We start from the raw sequence: 22,632 nt of genomic DNA, 5'->3' as shown, positions 1-22,632 counted from the left end.
CAAATAATTTTTAATTGACATACTGTAAGAAGCGTGTTGACAAATTAACTAGTGTCAGCCAATACTACAACACAAGGGCCGTTGGAAATCCCTTTTAGAGCTTTGGTTAGTATTCAAACAGGGAGCAATGACAAAAATGCTATTGCCAGTTGTTGGACTGAACGGTAGTGCCCACATTGGCCACATATTTTAGGTTAATGTGTAGGCATCTCAGCACAGCCAGTAGAAGCTGCGCTTGTTGAAGTTTCTGCAACCTGATACTGCAAAAACTGGAAAACAAGCAGCCCGCATCTTCCCACGGGGGGAACTTAAGTGTGTCGCAGAGTGACGGGGGTATCGCGTGAATGTTGCGTAGTTTGGTATGGTTTGGGAATACTTAATTGTTATTTTGTCTTTATTATTCTTATTTATTGAATGAAGGAGAAGCGTTGCCTTTAACGAGTGGTGGGACGCTGACGTTGGGTTATGCCCCACTACTGGGTGAAGGTACTCTGCTGCCATCGCATCTACTCAAGTGAAGCAAAGTGTCAAGCCAATCGAAAGCCAAGAGGCCTCTGACTGAATTCAGAACGTGCGGTTCAGTGCCTACATATATGGGGTGGCCAGCGAACAATTGTGCAGTGCGAGCAGTCTTTTTTTTACTAGCAGACGCTGCCCGAGTTGACCTTGTGAGGCGAGAGAGGGGAGCGATAGTTAGCACGAGATGCGAGCATGCGCAGTAAAGGTGTGGACGGCGCCGCCGAAACTGGATCCACAACATGGTGCGACTAAGAATTGCTCCACACTTAAAAACAAAGTCTGATAACAAATGACACAAATGCTTGCATCCGACTTCCTTAATTATTTGTCTCATCTTTGTGCCATTGCAATATTGTTATGATGCCAACAAGCCCAGCTAACAACCACATTTAAGTCATATTCTGGGGTTTGAAATGGCAAAACCGGGGTGTAAAACCAAACCTTTATCGATATTCTCTGTACCTGAAGCCGAACTGAACAAAGTATGACTTAGTATCAGTCTTTAACAAAACAAACAGTTCAATGGATAACAAACAGTTGTTGCATTCTAAATGGAGAGACTGATGCAGATAGGCCCGTCAATTCTACTGTGATGTATTGCTGCCGTTCCACGTGACCTGGTTCCTGGACACACTCACAAAAGAGGTAACTAATGCAAAAACTCATGTGCTGTTGGGCTAGCATATGATGCCTTTCTGTGACCTGTCGATTCACTGTCTCAATTAGGACAAAGCTGTTTATTATTTCACCGATCTGACCTCTATGTGGCCACTCAAATGGCACTGCACTCGAAACTACATCTATGGTGTACTGGTGTCTTTATGAATTTCGATGCGATATTTCAACAGATGCAATCCTACTAAGTCATGTGCAAATGTGCCATTATGTTATGCTAAGACGTTTGTTCTAAGACATCGCAACACTTTTCACTTTATTTCATTGACATTTGATGGTCATTTTCTCTGGAGAGAGAGAATAAAATGAGAGAAAGAGAGGGAGGTCAACCAGAATTGTAGCATCTGGTTTGCTACCCAGCACTAAGGGGAGGGAAAAAAGATGTGAAGGAAAGCAAAGAGAGAAGTAGACACACGAAAAAAAGAGCTGGAGTGCTTTAGCCTATACTATACACGCAAAAAGTCATTTTCTCTAAATTTCTTTTCGGCAATGCTAAAGCGTATTGCTCTTTCAGTATCCACTATAAGCTATTATTATTATTAATCTATTATTTAAGCAGTCAGTTCATCTTCATCTACATTCAAAGAACTAGATACAACATGCATGTATCAATACCTTGTCTATCTGACAAGAAGCCTGGGGCTGTATGGCAGGTAAGCATGTCCTTAGCAGCGTTGGCCGTCTCGTCTCGATTCCCATCGGCAGAACAACACTTGGTACAGAAAAATATTCCCGAATGCAGTTTCTCAAATTTCAAGCAAACAAACTAGATTATTGTGAATACTCCACTGCACACTTCTGAGAGACACGTGAACAATGCACTTGTCAATGCCATTGCACCAGCTAGCGTGCCCCACTATGCAACAAAATATCACACAGCTCCAAATGCATTTGCTTAAAGACAACTTGATGGTGAAAGCACCACCTCTGGGATTGGTCATGTGACATGACGACGTTGTCACATAATGATTTTCCGCATCACTTGTATTGGTGCTAAGAATTACTTTTCACATTTGATGAGGCATCCGAAGTTTTTGCCTTAATAAACAAATTGCTTGTCACCTAGGCTTCATTACTGTTGCCTTCTCTATGACTGGGCCATGGTGTCTCATATTTTGCTAACGTAGCTGTGGTTGTGTCGACACCTAGTTGCAATGTATGGTCAGCCTCATTGACATAGGAATAACATGCAAGGGACTGTGAGCCTTGTCAAGCTGTTTTGTGGTTTTTAGCTCATGGCCCACAAGATCTGTGTTTTTGGAGTCTGATGCTAAAATAAAAATTATTTCAATTTTGACATGCTGTCCCTGACTACAGTCACTAGATCTAGAGCTTATCGAAATCGTTGTGGCTGCAGTCAACAAAACAGTGGCATCATCTGCTTCATATTACAGGTTTGTGACCATCCAAGAAGTCAAGTGACAGTAACTTCTCCTCATTGGCTTGCTTTGTTTGCCTTGGCGTAATTGTACGGTTGTCATCTACGATACATCTTAGGCTTCCGACGATGTTATTTACTAATCTCCTCAAAGCACCACTTTATAGTCTCTATGTCAACAGCACCAGCGAATCTTTGTTTCTAAATCTACACCAAGGTGTTTGACAGCTTCTTTGTGTCATCACTGCACCTGTAGATGTCCATAGTCTTCACCCTGTCTAGTTTGGATACTCTGCTGCTACTCCTCTGAATTTCCTCTAGGTCTATGGAAGGTGGTCCTCACTTTTGGCCTATCACGTTTTTGTCTTACTAATGATGTACGTAACCAAGGACGCTTGGTTCAGTTCTCACTTCAGTGTCATCTTGTCTGGAAGTATGTGCATTAGAATTTAACAGGCTTTGGCAACACAGAGTCATGTATCCAGAGCCGTATGTGCTCTGAATTTGCAGTTTTTCATTATAATTGATACAGATAGAAGCAAATCACTTTTTCGCTAGTAGTTTTTAAATTGTTCAATTCAAAGGACAAGCAAATTTTGTCTATAAAACGTTGTCACTCTTGTAGTGCCAGGTGACAATGGGTCTCTGCAAGAACATGACCAGCTACATATGTTATGCACCAAAACTCGGGGATATGTATGAATAATAAAAGTGCTTCAGGCTTCATCTAGTGTCTGGACAAGTGACTTTACCATATCACATTTTTGGTGAACGGATTTTTTAGAAACGTTCGCTCTAGGTAAAAAGCTTTTTGCCATTATACTGATGGCACACAATCATTCGAAAGGTCTTTCAACCGATAGTCTATTGACTCAACAGTCATTCACAATCTGCGACACAAAGTGTTTCGAAGGCCATCTAGTCAATAGCCCATCCAGTCAACGGACCAACTCACTGCTCTATCATAACTTCGATGGCCGTGAAGTGATGGAAGCGGAGAGAGCGCAATTGAGCCCTATTGTTCACAGTGGACTCAAACTCACAATTCGAAAAATATTTAACCAGTATGCTTTGAAAGTAGTACATGCGAGGTTTATGAATTGTGCAGTCAAGTTTTTTTTAACCATTTGAGATGTGCAAATTCACAACTCCCAACAACAGCAATGTGCTTGTCTTTGTCACATTGTCATGCCATGTCTCACTTTCCACAGTTTTGCTTCTGAAGAACTTAAAATATAAACATACATTCAAGACTACAAAATAACCAGTTATTGAAATGTTTAAACACAAGAAGTATAAATATTTGTGCTTTTAAGTGGATTTATCTTACAGTGATGCCACTGAGGTCTTCTGATTTGGATCAATTTTCGGAGCAGCGAAATTTTCATTTTTGAGCACTTTAGAGCAGCAAAAGTTTCTATCTTGAAGCACATTGGAGCAGCAAAATTTTCATTCTGGAGCACTTTGGAGCAGCAAAATTTTCCATTTTGGAGCACTTTATAGCAGAAAAATTTTCAATTTTGAGCAGCAAAATTTTCAATTTCGAGCAATCTGGAGGAGCTAACTTCGCATCCTGGAGGAGAAGCAAGTTGCATTTAGATTCAAGGGCATGAATAATTATTTTGGGGCTCTTCTCTCTTGTGAAGAGCTAGAAATATTTTCATTGATTTCAAATCTCATGAAGCCAGTCATCTTAGGAGCACTCCCTATTTTAGTCGATGACACAAAAATAATGGCATCCTTATGTTGGCCATTCTGAGAAAACTAGTTCAGTGATTATTTTCGTAGCAAAGAAACAGATTACTGATTGAATAAAATTGTACTTATTGAAATAACATTCTATACACCTATGCGGTTATCAGTATATAGGCAGACAGCGCTGCGACGTACAACACTAGAGACACACACAGTCGCAACTGCATTTCCCTTAGAAGACTCCAAAGACATAGAAAGGTACTTTTTTCACATTTGATTATACTACTGGGCTTAACATGACGTCATTTAGCTGGTCTCACAAAGCCAACCTTCTCCGGCACTTATCTCTCTGTGCTCAAAACCCGCCACCCATCTTCAAAAACCAGGAAGAAACTAGGAATGCAAGAGGTCGGGAGGGGGGCGTTGTTATGAACTTTGGGTGATCACTGGCACTCGCACCAATTCAGCAGGTATTAAAGATGGCTGTTATACCCTTCCATCTTATACTCTCAATGCGAACAGACTATTGGCATTTCATTCATTGCTAAGTGAAACTAACAAATAGTATCTTTGGACAAGACATCGCATAACTCAGATGAACGCTGGCTAAAGGGACAATGATCACTCCGACTGCCAAACCAGTTTATGCACTGTCAGTTATCTAAAGGCAAAGCAGAGGGTAGGCCTCGAGATAGCCCACCCACGAATGCGCCCTTCATGCGACACAGCTCCCCCCCCCCCCCCCAAAAAAAAACGAAGCAATGAATGCAATGATGTGATGCTTATCTTTTTTAACCGTCAGCTATTGACCTTGGAAAGTGAGAGGCGGACGTATAACAAGGCATAGCTACTTCACCATGGGCGTTTCGACCCCAGAGCTGCCAGCGATAGCCTCCCTATCGAAAGCTGCGTATTAAAACTGAATTCCGGCTGCTCCGACCAGTAAGCATGTTTAAAAAGGCATACAAAAATTTTGAATATGAACCCTAGCAATCTTGAGTTCAAAATGGCAAGGTGTTTCAGAAAATTTTACCGCACAGTGATTACAAACGCGGATGATGTGCTGGTGGCAGGAATTACGAAAATGAACTTCTGAATGAAGATTCATGAATAAAGTATATTAAAGGAGAGGTGTCAATGCATTTCCACCATACACGTGTTCTTCTGTGGACGCGAAGCGCCAAAAAGTCTACCGACGAATCACCACCACAGTTTCACGCACTGATTGGACCAGACGTCACGAGCCCCAGCGGAGAGCACATTTCACTGTTAAGCAGACTTGCACAACAGAAGTTGCAACGGCACCAAACATAGCATCGTGGATTACTTAGGACGCACACGCCACCGCTGTTAATTTAGCGGAATAATTCTAGGCGCGCGATTGTGACTTTGGTGGCCTTGAGAACAAGATGCAAATGTCTTGACGCGCCGGCGTGGCTATTGCTGGTGATAGATGCTCGCAAATCTGACCTTGGCGCAATTTTCGTTGATATTATCAGGATGGCGCAGTAAATCTTATTTGGCGCACTTTGGCACATGAGTGGGATCACTGATATTATTTCACTTTCGGTAGTACGAATTCAAAAAAAAAAAGAAGAGTTGCAGCACCATAGAATTTTTGCAAGAGTCAGCTGGACCTCTCAATGGGTGTTCAAAACTGCTGTGTAAAGTGCAACAACTGGGTCAAGCCAACAGAGTTGCGGCATTTCAGTGGTCATCGACTTTATAGCCTTTCAAAAGTGTCCACGTAACACAAGTATTGCAAAACGCTGCAGTCCGATTTCATGAGTGTAAGCAGTGGCGTCAAATATTTGTGCCGCTTCGTAATGGTAACTGTATATGGTAACTGTATCTCAGCGATCCAAGATAGTTAGCTTGTAGCTTCTTGCGTGTAATTCGACTGCCTGCACTTTCACTTAAAGTGCTGGGAATAAATGTGTTGGTGTTGTGTGTAAACACAATAACTCCATAATTAAATATTTGGCACTTAGAGGAAATATGTACATCGCTTGGCACTAAATTTATTTCCGTGGCAGTCAGATTAATTGGAACAGCAAAGCCTGCACTTGCTGATGAATATGTAATGAGAACCGTGTTGTCTGTACCATCTAGACAACTCCGAAATGATGAGAAAAAATTTTGCATACCAGTATATACAGTCGAACTTTTTTGTAACGAACTCGAAAGTGCTGCAATAAGTGATTTCATATCAATAGTTCGTTTTATATGAACTCGCCCATAAAAACATCCACTTAGCAACCAAACCATTTTTTTCCTTATGTATTTTTATAAAAATGTGCGAACAACCACTCCGCTAACAAGTTCGATTTTTTTGCTAGTCCAGCAACACCCGTTTGATCACAAGTGAATTAAACTACTTTCGTAATAAACTTATGCCGTTCCACTGAAGTGTCTCATTGCCACGTCAAGCCATCATGTGAAAGAGTTGAGTGTCGCAGTGAAAATTTATGAAAGGAAAAGCTGTCCCTTCTCGCATTTGTTGCTTTTAGCGTTCGAAGGCATTGTTGGTTAATCGTGAAAGCCATAGATGCCGAGAACGACGCCAGAAAAGTTTGTTATGCGAAAGCTGACAGCACGTCTTCATGCTGCCTTGTACTTTTTTCTTGAATTTGGTTCTGCCAGCGAAGAAACACTTAGAAAGTGAGCGACTTCGCTCGCAGCATCCAAAATTTGCATGGGGTGTTCGCCACGGTCTACGATATCTTCGTCACAAGTAAGCTGTAGGGAGGCTCGTGGAAGCGCACGACTATCACATGCGGTAGGATGCCTGTTTTAACAATTTTTTCGCTTTCTATGCGCTATATCTTCACTGCAACCGTGTCGAAAGTGTTCGCTGAAAAAGTAGGGAGGCTTTAAAAAATGTTCGCTGTATGTGGGCTCAGTTTCGAAGGGCAGCATAAAAAATCGTGAGTGCACCGAAATATGGTTGTTATAACCGATAGATGGTTAAAGTGGGTTCGAATGTATATGTCTTTTATACACAACAAATGTACAGTACAGCGCACAGCCATGTGATCTCGGCAAAGAGCAGTGCCACTCAGGATGAATCGTCCTTCTTCTCCCTTTCTTCCGACACAATCCACCGTCTCACCAAGATCTCCTGCAAAATGTGTAAAAGAAAAAAAAAACAAAAGAAAAACGTGTCATGATTGTGTAGCCACATCCAGCCCTCTTTCCTCATTGATGCAAAGAATTACACTGCATAAGTAGGTAAAAGCATAATATTGAGTGTGATCATGTGCAGATGTGGTCACTGGTCAACAACTCATTCATATTACCGCACCTTCCGAGCTGTTTTTCCAACATTATGTAACCAAAGGTAAACATGCCGGCCCATGGCTATGCGTTCAGATATAATCAATGTGTATGCTGCCTGTGAGCTGCGAGGTTCACAAGCACACAAGTTTCTGAGCGCCAATTTTTACCGTGAACTTGGTTATGTAAGGGCCCATACAGAGCAATATTATTTATAGCTTCTAACAATAAAGTGCATTTCTCTATCTACCACTCAATATGCTTAAAATGTTCCCAGTGAACACGTCTAGTTATTCCTTTTTCTCATTCATGGGCTAAAGCACCATCATAATACTAAACTACGCAATCTGTTACACAGAAGCAGACTACAAGGTTATCCAGGAGGGCTGGGAGCAGCTAGATCAGTATTTTGGAACAGTTTTGGAGAAGAAAATATGCTGTTTTGGAGCAACTTTAGAGCGGGACATCAGTAGTCTGGTAGTGAAAAAGCAAGTTTTGGAGCAGTCGTACATTTCCCCATCAAAGCTTCATTATCAGATGGGAAAATTGTGGTCACATTTTTGTCACAAGCGCAATAATGTTTACCAAAGCTTGCCAAGCTGGGGCTCTGGCTCCTTTTCACAATCCAACTATGTAAGCTCAGAGCATAATTGATAATACATTTTTACTAATAAAGAATTATGTGGGCTCAAGAAAATAAATAATCGAATGCTTCGAATATTCAAACAAATAGTAATCAACTCAAATTCACTTCAATGCAAACTTGAATTCATGAAAATGTCGAAGTATTCAAATGAAAAAAAAAAGATATGTGTTAGTCTACACATAACCCCTGTAAGGGTTTTCCCTGCAGTGAAGGTGTGCTAAGCCAAGAAAGCACCCACTTAACCGTACATTACCGTATTTACACGATTGTAAGACGACCCTTTTTTTCAAATTTGACAATCCGATGTTGGGGGGTCGTCTTAGAATCGAAATCGAACCATGTATTGTCATCTCGAATAGTTTCCCGCTCAACCCAAAGCGCATAGTTTTCCGCGTGCTTATACAAAAGCTTTTCTTTTTTTAGCATCTACTGCGCGCATTACGAGTGCCTTTATGACGAGCGCACGGCTCTTGAGGGAGCACCGGTAATCGATGGAAGAGCCGCCGTAGGGGGGTATTGGTAGTTGACGGAAGAGCTCCTCTTTGTGATAAAATTTTCTAAGCGGGCGCGTCGCCGCGTGCTTTTGTCGCTTGTGTCCACGACCGGCTCTCTCGAGTCACTTCTGTCTGACATGAGTGCCGTAGGCTCGAAAAACACTCGGCGCTCGTTTACGGCAGCGTTTAAGCGGGCTGCTATTCTTCATGCGGAGGAAACCAACAACTGTGCAGCAGGACGGAAGTTCGGAATCGGTCCTCTCCGCATGGGCGGCCATCCCACGCGATGCCGTGGTGCGGTCGTTCGCGAAGTGTGGACTCACACTTGACGACGACGTGCTGTGGGACTGCAGCAGCAATGACGGCAGCAGCACCAGCGAGGACGACTCCAGCGACGATGAATAATCCTCCGCAACCACGTGAATAAATTTCCCTTGTGTAAAATGCGCGCGTTCCTTTTTTTTTTTTTTTTGAGATGCGATTTTGGGGGGGTCGTCTTACATTCGAGTCGTCTTACAATCGTGTAAATACGGTAATTTGCAGGTAATCTCTTGTGAAGATGGTTTCACTGTATTAAATAAGTGCTAAGCCATACAAACACCTATTCAAAAAAACCGACATTGGCACGAAGCCCTACTTTAAAAAAAAAATGAGGATATTACTCTCACATCGATTAATCGTGTCCATTTCATCAGTTTAAAAGCTTGTTATACTAGCTTGCTCTACGTATAATAAATATTACAACCTAACATATTTTACAGGTTATCACTTGCACTCTACAAAAAGTTAAATCCTGCTACGATTCAAAGATGCTTCCACTTCCCTTGTGCCAAAAAGAATAGCATTAGCACAGGCCTTGTTTCAATTTTTAAGGTATATTGTGCAGAACTGATCCTGTAACACAAAAATTTGGCACTGGACAAGAGAAGGAACGAACACAAGCATTTGTGCAGGGTCAAATTTTTGCACTGCGCAATCAGTTACCAACATGCCCAACTTCCTACTCTTGACAAATACTTTGCGGTTCAGTTGGGTAATGACAAATATAGTCATTTTTTTTTACAATATGTGATATATGAATTCAATTTGAAATTATTCAAGTTTAACCCTATTCGCCTCGAACCTAAACTTCATCATTTGCACAAGCCTAGTAATTTACCAACACGAGGCACTCAGTTTTTTTGTTCTGCATCACTTCAAGCGGACATTCCGGATTGCGTTAGCGTTTAAAAACCAATAAACTCCAGAAGAACCATAACAGTTTAGGACCAAACATTCCTGGCAGCAAGATGAGCCACGTTTGCGAAGTTTCATAATGGCTGAGGCAATACACACAGCACACGAAAAAATGATTCCCAAAAATTTCACTCCAGAATGGCCTCAAAGATAAGTGGGAGAGAAGCAGACCATATGCAGTGCCAATTTATGTGACAGAAATCTATTAGAGCACACACCTGAATCTTGAAGGACCGCAATACGTTAGGTGTGGTGCAGTCAGCAACTCTGGGCTTGATCACGTGACACAACAGCACTGACTACAAGACAACAGAAAGAAAGTGGGCTGTTGAAAAATTATGCGTTGCAACAAACTTCAGTGTCATTCACAAAGGTACAAACATAAGTGTACGAAGTGGCCTGAAATAGAAACAGAAAGGAAGAAAAGTCACTTTTGATACAGGCAGCATCATCTCGACATTAACATTATTGAGATGTCACTCACTCATCAACATCTGAATTTCAACTCGCAAATAATTGCTTGTATAACAGGCTGACATTTAAGAAATGAGATTCTGATGAGGCAGTTGAGTAGCAGTTCCAAGGAAGCACATTTAGGCTCACTTATAGCAAGGAAACTGGCAAGCACTTTCATATCGCAAACAGTCTGCACAGTCGATCACACTAGAAAACGGTGCAGCTCTCAGTCCATCCAGAGAGCAAGAACAAATGCGAGAACTATTATACTCCGTCTTATCATCAATGAGACAAAAGCAATTTTTGTGATTCCCCTAAAGAGCAAATGCAACCACAGCGATATCTTTGTGTCAGTCAGCCTCCACATGGAAACAGGCATAATTGCATACCGGGAAGCAATAAACGAGAGTACAACAAATTTGTGACCTTTTGAAATGTTCTAAACCAGAAAGCTGTCAGTTTTGCGGGTGTAACAATCAGGGGCCAGTTAAAAGAAAAAACTGCCTGAACAGCGGTGCACTAGCCAGCGCACCGTTGTTCTAAAGCATTAAAAAAAAGGGGGAGGCATCAGGCCACGAAAGAAATTTCTTGTATTTACGCAATGTGGTAGCACACGCCAAGCAAGAGAAGTTGCCGAAAAAGGCAGGGATTTTAAACAATTTTAAACATTCAGGCAATAGCGTACAGGTACATCTCTGACCATGTTGACGATGTTAGCAGATGATGCCCACATCAGTCATTGACTCTGAAAGGGCTGAATAGGAAAGACACATGCACAGTTAAAAAGCATGGTCCAATCTCATTCATGTCATAGGCGCTGAGCATAGTGGTATTCATATGATGAATAAGACATGCATTAACTACTTCAGCTAAGGCTTTCGCAAACTCAAATCTGTGACCAGTGAAAATAAGGCAAGATTACCCTAAAAACCTGCGTACAGGTCGGACCCGCATAGAGTCAGAAGTGCATTTCAGGCATAGCAAATGCGAGAAAAATAATTAAAACTTCATCATATACAAGTACCGCCATCCAGCAGACAATCCAAGGACTAAACGAGAGGATGTACCTCATTTCTGCTGTCAGCGCTTTGTTAAAACACCGAGAGCGTGATAAGGACGCCGTGCTACGTTTTTCGTCACATGTGGACATGCGGATATGTGCCCGAGGGCGGGTGTGTGCCACTGGTATGTGAGTATGTGCCACAGGTTACGTACTACGGGTTGCACAGTTATTAAGCCATGCCATAACGATCTTCGCCCTTAAAAATTTTCACTTGAATACAGACTGAGGAAAACAGGAAAATACATTTAATTACTCATCATCATCTTACGCGCTTTCCTCCGAAGCTCCTTTGTTGGACATGTCCTCCCACAGCGCCTAGTCGTCAGTGCCATCAAGGGCATTTGAGATAGAGCACTTTTTGAAAGGACGGCAAATGAGCTCCTCGGGAATGCAGGCCTAAGCCTTGGCGATCCACGAGCATGGCATCGCTGCTTCAGACGCCAGCGTCAGCCGTCCGGCAGGAGTCACGACTCTGGACCACATCCACTCCATATACAGGTGCTTTGTATGGTCCCTAAATGGCTTATTGAAGCACACATCAAGTGGCTGCAGCTGGGATGTCATCCCTCCCGGAATAACGACGAGAGAGAGAGAGAAACAACATTTCATAAAAAGAAAGTGGTTCATCGTGGGCGGGGCCCTTCTTCTAAGGCTCCACTGGCTATAGCGGCTCGGCGGGCCAGTTGGCTTCCCAGGGTTCGTTCAGCGAGTCGCGCCTCCCCCGACCATGTATGTATTGGGTACGTATGTCCTATGTCGACTGTAATAGGTCGCTCTGGACAGCTGTAGGTAATATGTGTTGGTGTAGGAGTATCTCCACACCACGGGCATGCATTGGGATATCTTGCCGGGTACATCATGTGAAGCTTATGCAGATTCGGGAATGTATTAGTCTGCAGGCGACGCCAGTCCCAAGCTTCATGCCTACTGAGGTCCTTATGGAGAGGTGCCCTGATGCGGCGATCTAATCTTTGTTTTTCTAAGATTCCACGCCGTGTCACTCCTTTAGCTGTATCCTTTTCAGCAGCGGGCAGTAGTGGGGCTCAGCCACTAAGGACTTGAGCTTGGCAATGAACAAGCTCATTGCCATCCTGGCCCTTAGGGGCCGGACACCAAACTAACCTATGGTCATGAACCGGACTATAGGTCGAGTGGGAGAATAGGTCGACACCCCAAGTTCAAGTTACCGAAAAATACAAAAAAAGAAAAGCAATCCAAAAGTGGTAAACGACATTTATTTGCGAATTGGGCGCAACGCACCTCGATCATCAAAGCTCCCCTTGTGGTGTCTCGACGAGGCGAGAGCCGGGCTTTTGGAGTGAACGTACACAGAAGACGCGGTCAGTACAAACCAACAACATACATACTTTTATTAAACTAATTCATGACGACGATATCGTCTGCCGAATGATACATAAATCGTAATTAACGCACTAGGACATCGTTACACAATAACACGACAAACACAATAACACACCGAAGGCGGTGTCGACAACGCTGCATTCACCACGTGGGCCTACCGCAGGCGGCCCGCGGTGCCGTCCACAGCAGACCCACCGTGAGAGACAACCGTTCGCGGCCACCGCAACACGCCGAAGAGACTCGCTCAACACTCGCCCGTCATCAAGGCCTGCCTTCCACCAGAGGTCACCGCCGGCGCTACCACTCTACCCACAGTGGTACTCAACACGAACACAATGCCATCTATCGTCTGGCGGTTGTCACTCCCGAAATACGGCTTCTGTGCGAGACACGTGCGCCACGCGGCGCAAACAACTTTACAGGAAGTGTCAGCACCCCCACACCTTTTACCACCATCGCAACTGTTCCTATTCGTCAGACGAAGCACCACTGTCTTCTGAAGACGAGAGTGTGTCCCTGGCCGCCTCCCACAGTGTGTTGTCTTTCGTGCCATACAGCGAGTTGCTGATGGAACATTTCTTAAATATATTTTCCACCATGAAATCTGGCAAGGAACGCCAGACGGAAAGCACCCAGCCACAAACAGTCACAAGCGAAGGCCTCTGTAGGCGGCCCATCGGTGTCTTTGTGTTGTCGCCGGACATCCACTTTTGGTACTCCAGCCGCACTCGGTCCTTGAATGGCTTGTTTAGCACAACATCGATCAGTTGGAGGGTGGACGTAATACCACCTCGTATCACGACGAGGTCCGTTTTTCCATCACCTAGTGCGCGCTTCGCAGCGTCGGTTCAGTGACCACAAAACGCATCTAACACCATCATGCTGCGAAAATGCAGCAGTGCACCTGGCAGACAGTTCCAGACTACTCGTATTCATTCGAGCATCATGGCCTCATCCATGTATCCCTTTTTGTTGACGCGAACGACAACACCGGATTGGGAACACTTGGTTCGGCATTGTCTTACATTTGAAAACAATGAAGGGCGGAAGCTTTCTACTATCTGCCATGCATGCCAGCAAGACGGTGAAGCGCGAGTGCTTGTTGCCAGTGGACAACAGCTTCATATCCTTGGCACCACGCTGCATGATCATGGTCGATGAAGGCATGTCAAACCACACAGGGGTCTCATCGGCATTGTCAATCTGCCCCATCATATAGTTGTTCTGCTCCTGAAGCCGATTCACGAAGCCCTGAAAGTTTATAAGCTTGTCCTCAAACTCGTCTGGAAGCTTCTGACAGATGGATGGACGCCACCGGAAAAAAAATCCTTTGCATCTCATGAATCGACGCACCCGAGAGTTTGGTGCACAAAACTCTTCTTTCGTGAGCCCAGCTTCTCTAGCGAGTATCACAGCTTTCTTGTGAATGGTATACACGGTCACTGACAGCGAGCACGCGTGAACTTCCTACACAAAGTTCCCTAGCGTATTCTCCAGCTTCGGATGAACCACGCTACACCCACGAAATGACATTTTCCAAGGATTGCACATCTGCAGCTTCCCTTTCAGCACACTCCAATAGTGCACGCTTTTTCTGATACACCAAAGCGGCACTGAGCAGCCATATTCCCATTCGCTTCTGCGAGCTCAACAACCTCTAGTTTAAACGCAGCTGAGTACTGCCTTCTTGTACCGCTACTCATATTCATTGAATGAAAAAAAGACCATTAAAAATGAAACACAATGTCAAGCGGAGTGAGAACTTAGAACAGAGCGGAGGCAAATCACAAACACAAAAAGACAAACAAGAGAAAAAAAAAAAACAACCTGCTACTGGATTTGAATGCGAATATAGCCATGTCCAGCTTCTCATGCACATGCAAGCCACATGTTGCCAGACATTGGTGCACTGTCGGCTACACACTGCTATATAAGCCGAGCGGCGACTTTAGCTCGTTCTTTTATTGAAAATATCTCGACTTATAGTCCGGTTTATATGGTACATGCGACAAGCTGTCTGAGAGTCTGAGACAACGTAAGCAGAAGTACCCTGTTTGTCTGCCATTCGATTGGCGAGATCAATGGCAGTTGCCTCGGCTGACGCGGAGGATGAGGTACGTATGGAAGCGGAGTTGACAACTTTACCCCGGTTGACTACAGCGAGAGCGAAAGCGTGAGATTGCCGTTGCTGCTTTGGGTAGGGACTGACATCTGTATAATAAAAGTCAGGACGATTCTCCAGTCCCTGTAGCCTCTGTATTCGAGCTTTTCGGCGTCCTATATGGTGGTACGGATGCATATTTTGAGGAATGGGCTGCGTCATGATGCGCTGTCCGAGATTTTGTGAGAGTAGGTTGGTGGCTTCAGAACAATATTGCAGTGAGATAGGATATCCAAGTCTTTGTAAGAGAAATTTCCCTGTGGTGTGCCGCAGAGTCGTTCTCGCTGGGAAATGAGTGTGGCAACTGCCAACTCCTCGAAGGTATTATACACCCCCCAGTTCCAGCAGATGTTGTGCGCGTGTACTGGCACCTAGACGCCTGCTTCAGCCGTCCAGCAGGAGTCGCTTACGACTCTCCGGACCACATCCACTCCATATACAGGTGCTTGATACGGTCCCTAAATGGCTTATTGAGGCACACATCAAGTGGCTGCAGCTGAGATGTCATCCCTCCCGGGATAACCACGAGCTTGGTGCGAAAGTCGTACACTAATCCCTTTACGGAGCTCTTCAGATGACATTGAAAAGCATCTAGCACAAGCATCGATGGGAGCCCTAGCAATGCTCCAGGTCGTCGACACCACACGAACTTCATTCAGTCAAATACGAGCGATTCATCCGCTGCCCTGGTCCTGGCAGGGGACAACATTCTTTGGGAACTTCGAACATGACGTAGGGTGGCAGCTTGCGTCCACCTGGCGTGCAGGCCAGCATGACAGTCATCCAAGCTTTCTTATTCCCACTTTATCACACTGTAGCTTACCTGGAGCCTTTTACATGAACTGCCAAAGCCAAGGGCATATCGAGGCACACAGGCGTCTAATCAGCATTTCCGATCTGGCCCAGCTGAAAGGGGCACGTGCTTCTGAAAGCTCACAAGCAGCTCTTCGTAGTTGTCTGGCAGATTCTGTAATATAGACGTATGCCGACGTAGGGAGGATCCAGCACGATACATGAAGCGGGACAACCAATGCTTGCCTGCCTTGAAGACCGCCTGCTCAATGCCGTGATCTCACGTGATCTCCCTCGCCTTTGCTTGCAGCATCTCAATGTTGACAGCAAGCTGTGCAGCCCGTTGCTCCTGAGCACCAGTTATTGTTCAACGCCAGGGAAAGCTCCATGTTTCAGCCCCTGAAAACTTCTTCACTGGCTGCTGCATACAAAGAGGGCTTCTTACTGCTTTCTTCAGCCACCAATGAACCCCTTGTCGAAGCCAAACTGCTGCCCCGCAGCACTGCAGCACAATTACTAATGGTTTCAGCAGCTAAGATAGCCTTTCTTTAAAAGGCAGCTGTATACGCGGAGCTGGCATGGCGTAAAGTCACAGAGGAAAACTCGTGGTCCTTGTTATGTGCGTCAAGTGGTTGCAATGGCCACTGTTGCACGCTTGTAGCACCTGCAGGACTAACGTCACTAAACGCTACGATGCTACTAGCCGCTGTTGACCCAAATGAAACGGCTGTTGACACCGGTGCTGGAAGAATAGTTTGAAGTGAAACTCAGTGTAGCCTTTACTAGAGTAAATGTTTCTTCCGAACGCAAAGGCATGGGAGATGGGTTAGGTTTTGTGTAAGTTTCACCGCAGATAACGAGCCAAAAGAGTGTTTCCACTCGACGTGCGGTCGAGCATTGCGGGCGGTAGAGAGGGTTAAGCGAGAGAGAAGTGTGTTGCGAGCGAGCGGAGGAGCAACACCACTTAAGTGTGTTGGAAGGAGCTGTCAGCTGCTGCGGGTGAGGGAGAGAGTGACGTCAATGCGCAGCTGCGACTTGACCTACTTGGCATCATTCCAACAATTGCGGCGGGGGGAATGTGGTGCGGCGCGTTGGCACGGGGATGCGGACAGACAGCGTTGCGCAGGCTAGTCAAAGAGCTGCTTCGCATCTAAGAACAGATGCCACAGACCCTTAGTGTACAATTTTCCAGATGTTCTTATACATAATGACGTCAATGAGGCAGATTTGGAACTCTAGATTTAAAGAGAGCACACCCTTGTCCGCCACATCAGTTGGCCTTCTATGGAAATTGAAAGAGGCGGAGGGGCTGAGGAAACAGCATCATTGTCTTTCAAGTGCAGTGGGCAATACTCGGGTCGCACCAGGCACATAAATACAATTGGCCTCTGCACTGCCTCATTCTTGATTAGACAACGATGAAACACCACCCCCACCAGTGCTCCAACAGCCTAGCCCAAAAGAAACACTTTCACATTGCTACCTTAAAGAATATGCTTTATAATCCTCTCAAACATCTTTTTCTATAATTTCATACCGAGATATTACAAAAATATTCGATGTGATTTGCACTCACACTTCAATATTCGAATTAGCTTCGCACCTAAAATTACGCTATTCACATAGCTCTAGTGAAAGTGGCTAGTATTTCTTACAAGAATGTCAAGACCAGAAAGAAACAAAATATATCTTACAGTCACTAACCCCCGACCTCTAGGACCTCCCTTCACTCAACGCTTTGCTTTCACTTGAGAAAGCCGATGGGAGCGCCATCTCTAGGTACGGCAAGTCACTGCATATTAGTGATAGTCTGTTGCAATTCTTGAGTAGCGCAGCGTCATTTTCAGCCGAGTGGTGGCACAGTGCTCAACTCTGTCAAGTGAAGGGTGAAAGTCGAGTCGAGGAGCGTTTATGAATACGGGGGTAAGAGTAGTACATTACCCCTAAGCCGAAATACCCGAACATAATTCCATTACCAGAAGCAGCAGCCCTATCCAAATCAACATGATTTTACATTTTCTTTATCATATTGCTTCACAGCAATACTTAATGATAAAATCTTAAGGCAATAAAGAAAAACGAATGTGCAAATTAGGAGAACGTACCAGATATAACATTTTTGGCACTATGGTGAGACAATGGCACCCATTATGTTAAAGAACACGTCTGAAGACAATGCAATAAAATGCCCACAGTGAGTGATATCAAGGTGAACCTCCACATCTATTGTGGTAACAATTTATTAATTATGAAAAGGAACCACAGGATGTAGCATTCAATGCAGGAATTATTAAGCCTCACCTGTCCTTTCCCAACTTTCTGCAAGGGAGTGTTAATGAACATACAGGGGTGCTGTTACCATGTGAGCTATTGAAATAATGCCACCCCTCTATAGGATTGACAGAAACATTTATTATAGCATAAAAGCTGAGAGGCTGTCCTGAATCAATATTCCGACCTGCTACTCGAAGTTTAAAAAGTTGAATGGGTGAAAACAAAATAGGGCCATATTCCGACCGGCTACTCGAAGTTTAAAAAGTTGAATGGGTGAAAACAAAATAGGGAAAAGGTGTTTTTTATGAAGGTGATGGCGGGTGAACTTGGAACATCTAGAGACTGTTCAAAATCGTACTTGAACTACTCACAACCATCCTGTTGACATCCTGAAATTGGGCAGTTGGTTATGATAGACACTGCAGTGGAGGTCTCAGGATTTAGCATTCTGACCATCTGAGATTTACTGTAGCGTTATGCAGGTAAAGTATGGCCTAAGTACATTTTTATTTTGCAGCCGTTGCAAACGATGCCACCGTGGCTGTAAGACTCAAGCCCGGCAGGAGAACCAAGGCATAACATTTGTGCAAACATTTCCTTTAAACATTAGAACACAACCACTCCAGTGATGGTAGGCCATGGCACATACCTTGGAGGCATTTCCGTTGACCCTGATAAGACCTGACAGTGCGGGCCAAGTCTGAAGCCGGTGATCAGGCTCTGTCTCGAGAGTGTCAGCCCACACAGAGCGCACGATAACCGAGAAAGTGGCATGATAGAACGGAGGCCCATCCTTGTACAGTACTGCAAAGGGAATGTGCGTAGCATAAACAAGAGCATAGGGTTACTCGGTTTCACTTGAGCTGCAACAAGGCACTGCCAGATGCAGTGATTCACGCTACCAATATTACTGAGTACAGAAAAGCTCTTTAATATCACACAAACTACATTTAAAGAATAATGAAGTGTCTTTCTTGACAGGCATTATTACCCCAAATTCATTTACTTTTGGTTTCAAAACCTTAGTTAGAAATTTTTACAGCAAAAGCTGTTGCGAGATCACAATTAGGGCCGCGTGCACCGTAGTTGACCGCTGCCAACGTTGTCCGTAACCACTATCGAACGAAATAAGAAAAAAAATTCAGCAAATAAAAAACACCAAGGACACAATGAAATTTAAATTCGGGTCCCCGGCATGCCAGCCCTTATTCTACCACTGAGTTACGCGGTTGCTTGATTTACGCCGGTCGCTTGGAACTTTTTTGCAAACTGGCCTTAGGCAGGCTTACTTTCGGGAAAGGAATTGTGTTATTATGAGTAATAAAGCGTTTTAGAGCAGCAAAGGAACAACCAGGTGTCAAACAACGCGAATTGCACAAGTGGGTCATCCAATGCTCCAACCTATTACAAAATCTTGATCTGATTCACCTATTAACTGTGGTGCATAACCACTGTGGGGGATTTTGGGGATGGTCAGGACACACTCAAGCTGTTTTATCAAATTCATAATGTAACGCAATGGTTGGAAGATATATTATGCGTCTTCAAATTTTTCATTAAAGTTGTTAGTAGCATTTGTGGTGTGCAGTTCTTTGTGTGCGTCGTGTCGTGCCCCACAAAAGTGGTCCAGTGGCCAAGGTACTCAACTGCTGACTCGCAGGTCGCGGGATCGAATCCCGGCTGCGATAGCTGCATTTTTTACGGAGGCCTAAATGTCGTAGGCCCATGTGCTCAGATTTGGGTGCATGTTAAAGAATCCCAGGTGGTTGAAATTTCCGGAGCCCTCCACTATGGCATCTCTCATAGTCATATGGTGGTTTTGGAACGTTAAACCCCACATATATATAAATCAATCAATCAATCAATGCATTGTGTCATTTTTTGTGCTACATTATGAATTTGATCTGGCACCAACTAGCCCAGGAACAAGTCGTTCTCAAGCTGTCTAACCAGCTTTTCTTCCCTAGTTTCCCACCACATCATTTATAATGAAAAAAGGAACAAGACGTGCGCCATAGAAAAAGCTGACGACTATTGTGTCTATTCCTTATGTTCACGGCAAATCAGACTGTTCAGACAGCTGGACATAGGAATCGTTTTAGAACTCACTACACCTAGGGACCCAAAGAATACACACCGGCAAACGATCAGAGCGGAATCGTTTACAATGTAGCACGCGACGAATGCAACACTACTTGCATCGGCAAAATAGACAGTAAATGATCAACAAGGCTCAAAAACAGAACGGGGACGTCGCCAAAGCCACCAATGCCACGCGTTTTAAGTCAACAAGGCTCAAAAAACAGAAAGGGGACCTCGCTAAAGCCATCCATGCCATGCGTTCAAAGACAGAGCTCATTGAACACTGCTGGACAGCAGTGCATACCTTTGACTACAACAATGCAATGAGGATGGCTCGGGAAGAAAGGTAGGCGAAAAAAAATGTCCTGGTATTGTGGTTCATATGTCACAAAAAGACGACTTGCAACAGATACCACATCCCCCTACGGGACATCTACAGAGACATATGTGACTAGCAGTGGACCAGGTGTCACAAACGAGCGTTCAAGCACACACCTTCGATTTCTAACGGCTGAGGGAAATCCAGACACCGGCTTGTCTAAATGAAGCATGCGCAACAGAAAAAACAAGCATCAAAAGATGCCGCTTTCGCACCACCCTTCCCCCTCAAAACGGCAGCCGCTCGCCGACAACTCTCTTGTATCAAACCCCGAGTAAATTCTAGAGCCATCCTGAAGGAAAGAGGGACGCACTGCTGAGTTACATCACGAGGCGCGGAGACTACGAGAAAGATCTCGCGGTTTCCCCGCTTTGGCTGCGCTTGCAACCGAAGCGAGAATCAGAAACCTTGTTGTGTAAGCAGTGACGATTTATTCTGGGCGACAAGCGATTTCTTTCTGGTTTTCCAAAAACCTGTGATGCGATGGCAATGAATGGCCCTTCACGACAGCCATAGCGACAGGAAATTCTGTTGTCATCGCTCCAAAATTGCGTGCATGTGGTTGATCCTTATAGATTCGTATATGCAGGAAGCGACCATTGGTTGGCGCAGAAAGTTTCATGACCTTCGCTCACTGTGTGCTTATCAGCTGCGATGTCTAACACTCGCACCGTTCGTGAGCCGCGCTGCAGTGAATAATTAAAGAAGACTGGGGACATGCCGCGCACAGATAAAAAGAAAAACAATGCAGCGCATGGCACCAGGCGAAGGGGAGGAGGGAGCGAGCCAAGGGGGTCGGCATAATAATAAAATATAGAAGAGATCCAAAGGGCAAGGAGGTGCCAGGTATCGGTTAGTGGAACTGCAGCAGACAAATGTAGGGGGTGCGTTTATTACGTGGGGAAAAGAAAAATCAAAATTTTGACAACTGAAGTCGGGGGTGCATTTATTATGCGAGAGCGTTCATCACGTTAATGAATACTATAAGTACATTTACTCACACATCATAAATAAGCAATCCCGGTGGCAAAGCTAAAGAACTGTGAAACTGCACGACTGATAAGGCAGCAGTACTACTTAGTGGCAAAGAACAACGACCACTGCTCTGATCGTATAAACCTTATGAGTATGGCCTCATAAACCAGGCCTTGCAAAAGCAATGCTGATTACCATGCTCCAAAATGAAGAACAGTGTTATCATACCAGCACAACACATTATGAACAGCTGAATGCTGTCAAGATAGCAAGATATGGCAGAGGCATCCTTTCACTGCCATTAGCTCCCCTCACATGGAAAAACTTCAGGAATAGCACTTCAGCAAAGACACCACTTACGGGACGATGCAGGTAAAAAAATGCAAGATTTTTTCTTACATTATATATTTTTCATTTTTATTTGCTTTCACAAGTTTACTTTCTCGACTTCCACAACAAAACAAACAGAATGTTGTAAATCAACTCGAAGAGGTTGAAGTCACCTCTAAAGAGCGCAAAGCCGCTACTAAAACTAAAAAGAACTCATTGTCTAGGGTCACCTGGAAATTGTCACCTGGCTGCTTGATTGATATGTGGGGTTCAACGTCCCAAAACCACCATATGATTATGAGAGATGCTACAGTGGAGGGCTCGAGAAATTTCAACCACCTGGGGTTTGTCACCGAGCTGCTTGCCCTTGTATTTCTCATCAGGAGTTCACTAAGGACACATGCTCAAGATAGCAATGATTGCCAAGCTCTCATGATGAAAGAAGTCATCTTAAAAAAAAAAAAAAAAACATCTTTGCTGCATAGGTGTGCTTTGACTCATATATTTAAAATGCGTTTTTTGCAAGATCCATTATTGGGCAACTTCTCCAAATTGGACATGATGCTCTTGGTACTTCTGATGGCTCAATAAGGATGAAATTTCGGCCCCATACAGTATACTCTCAGTAAACGGAACTTGAAGGGAGCAGAAAAATATGTTCCATTTAACAGGAGTTTCGTTTACAGAGAGGTGAACATGGGTGCAGAACACAACTCTGTTTAACAGATTTCCATTTACTGAGAGTCTACTGTATTCCTTAACATGTGAAGGGTGCAAGTATCTTCCTTAAAACTTGATATCGCCTACATAATTATTAAGAACCTAAAGTAAGCATTCTG

At 44.3% G+C, this 22,632-nt stretch overlaps 1 protein-coding gene across 1 annotated transcript in view; it reads right to left on the bottom strand.

Moving 5' to 3' along the window:
- Window positions 1-7,244: 7,244 nt before the first annotated feature.
- Tsen2 (tRNA splicing endonuclease subunit 2) overlaps window positions 7,245-22,632 on the bottom strand; it is a 42,128-nt gene continuing 26,740 nt past the window's right edge. Inside the window, exons 7-9 of the mRNA XM_037421985.2 lie at window positions 18,677-18,831; window positions 10,138-10,218; window positions 7,245-7,388 (exon numbers count right to left, since the gene is read on the bottom strand). Of these exons, the coding sequence (XP_037277882.2) occupies window positions 7,326-7,388; window positions 10,138-10,218; window positions 18,677-18,831 (299 nt within the window). The 3' untranslated portion in view covers window positions 7,245-7,325. The remainder of the gene's footprint in view (window positions 7,389-10,137; window positions 10,219-18,676; window positions 18,832-22,632) is intronic.

Source organism: Rhipicephalus microplus, chromosome 2, assembly GCF_043290135.1.
Source record: "Rhipicephalus microplus isolate Deutch F79 chromosome 2, USDA_Rmic, whole genome shotgun sequence".
Taxonomy (NCBI): Eukaryota; Metazoa; Arthropoda; class Arachnida; order Ixodida; family Ixodidae; genus Rhipicephalus; species Rhipicephalus microplus.
The sequence above is the reverse complement of the archived record's forward strand: the minus strand, read 5'-3'. Positions and strand labels throughout refer to the sequence as shown.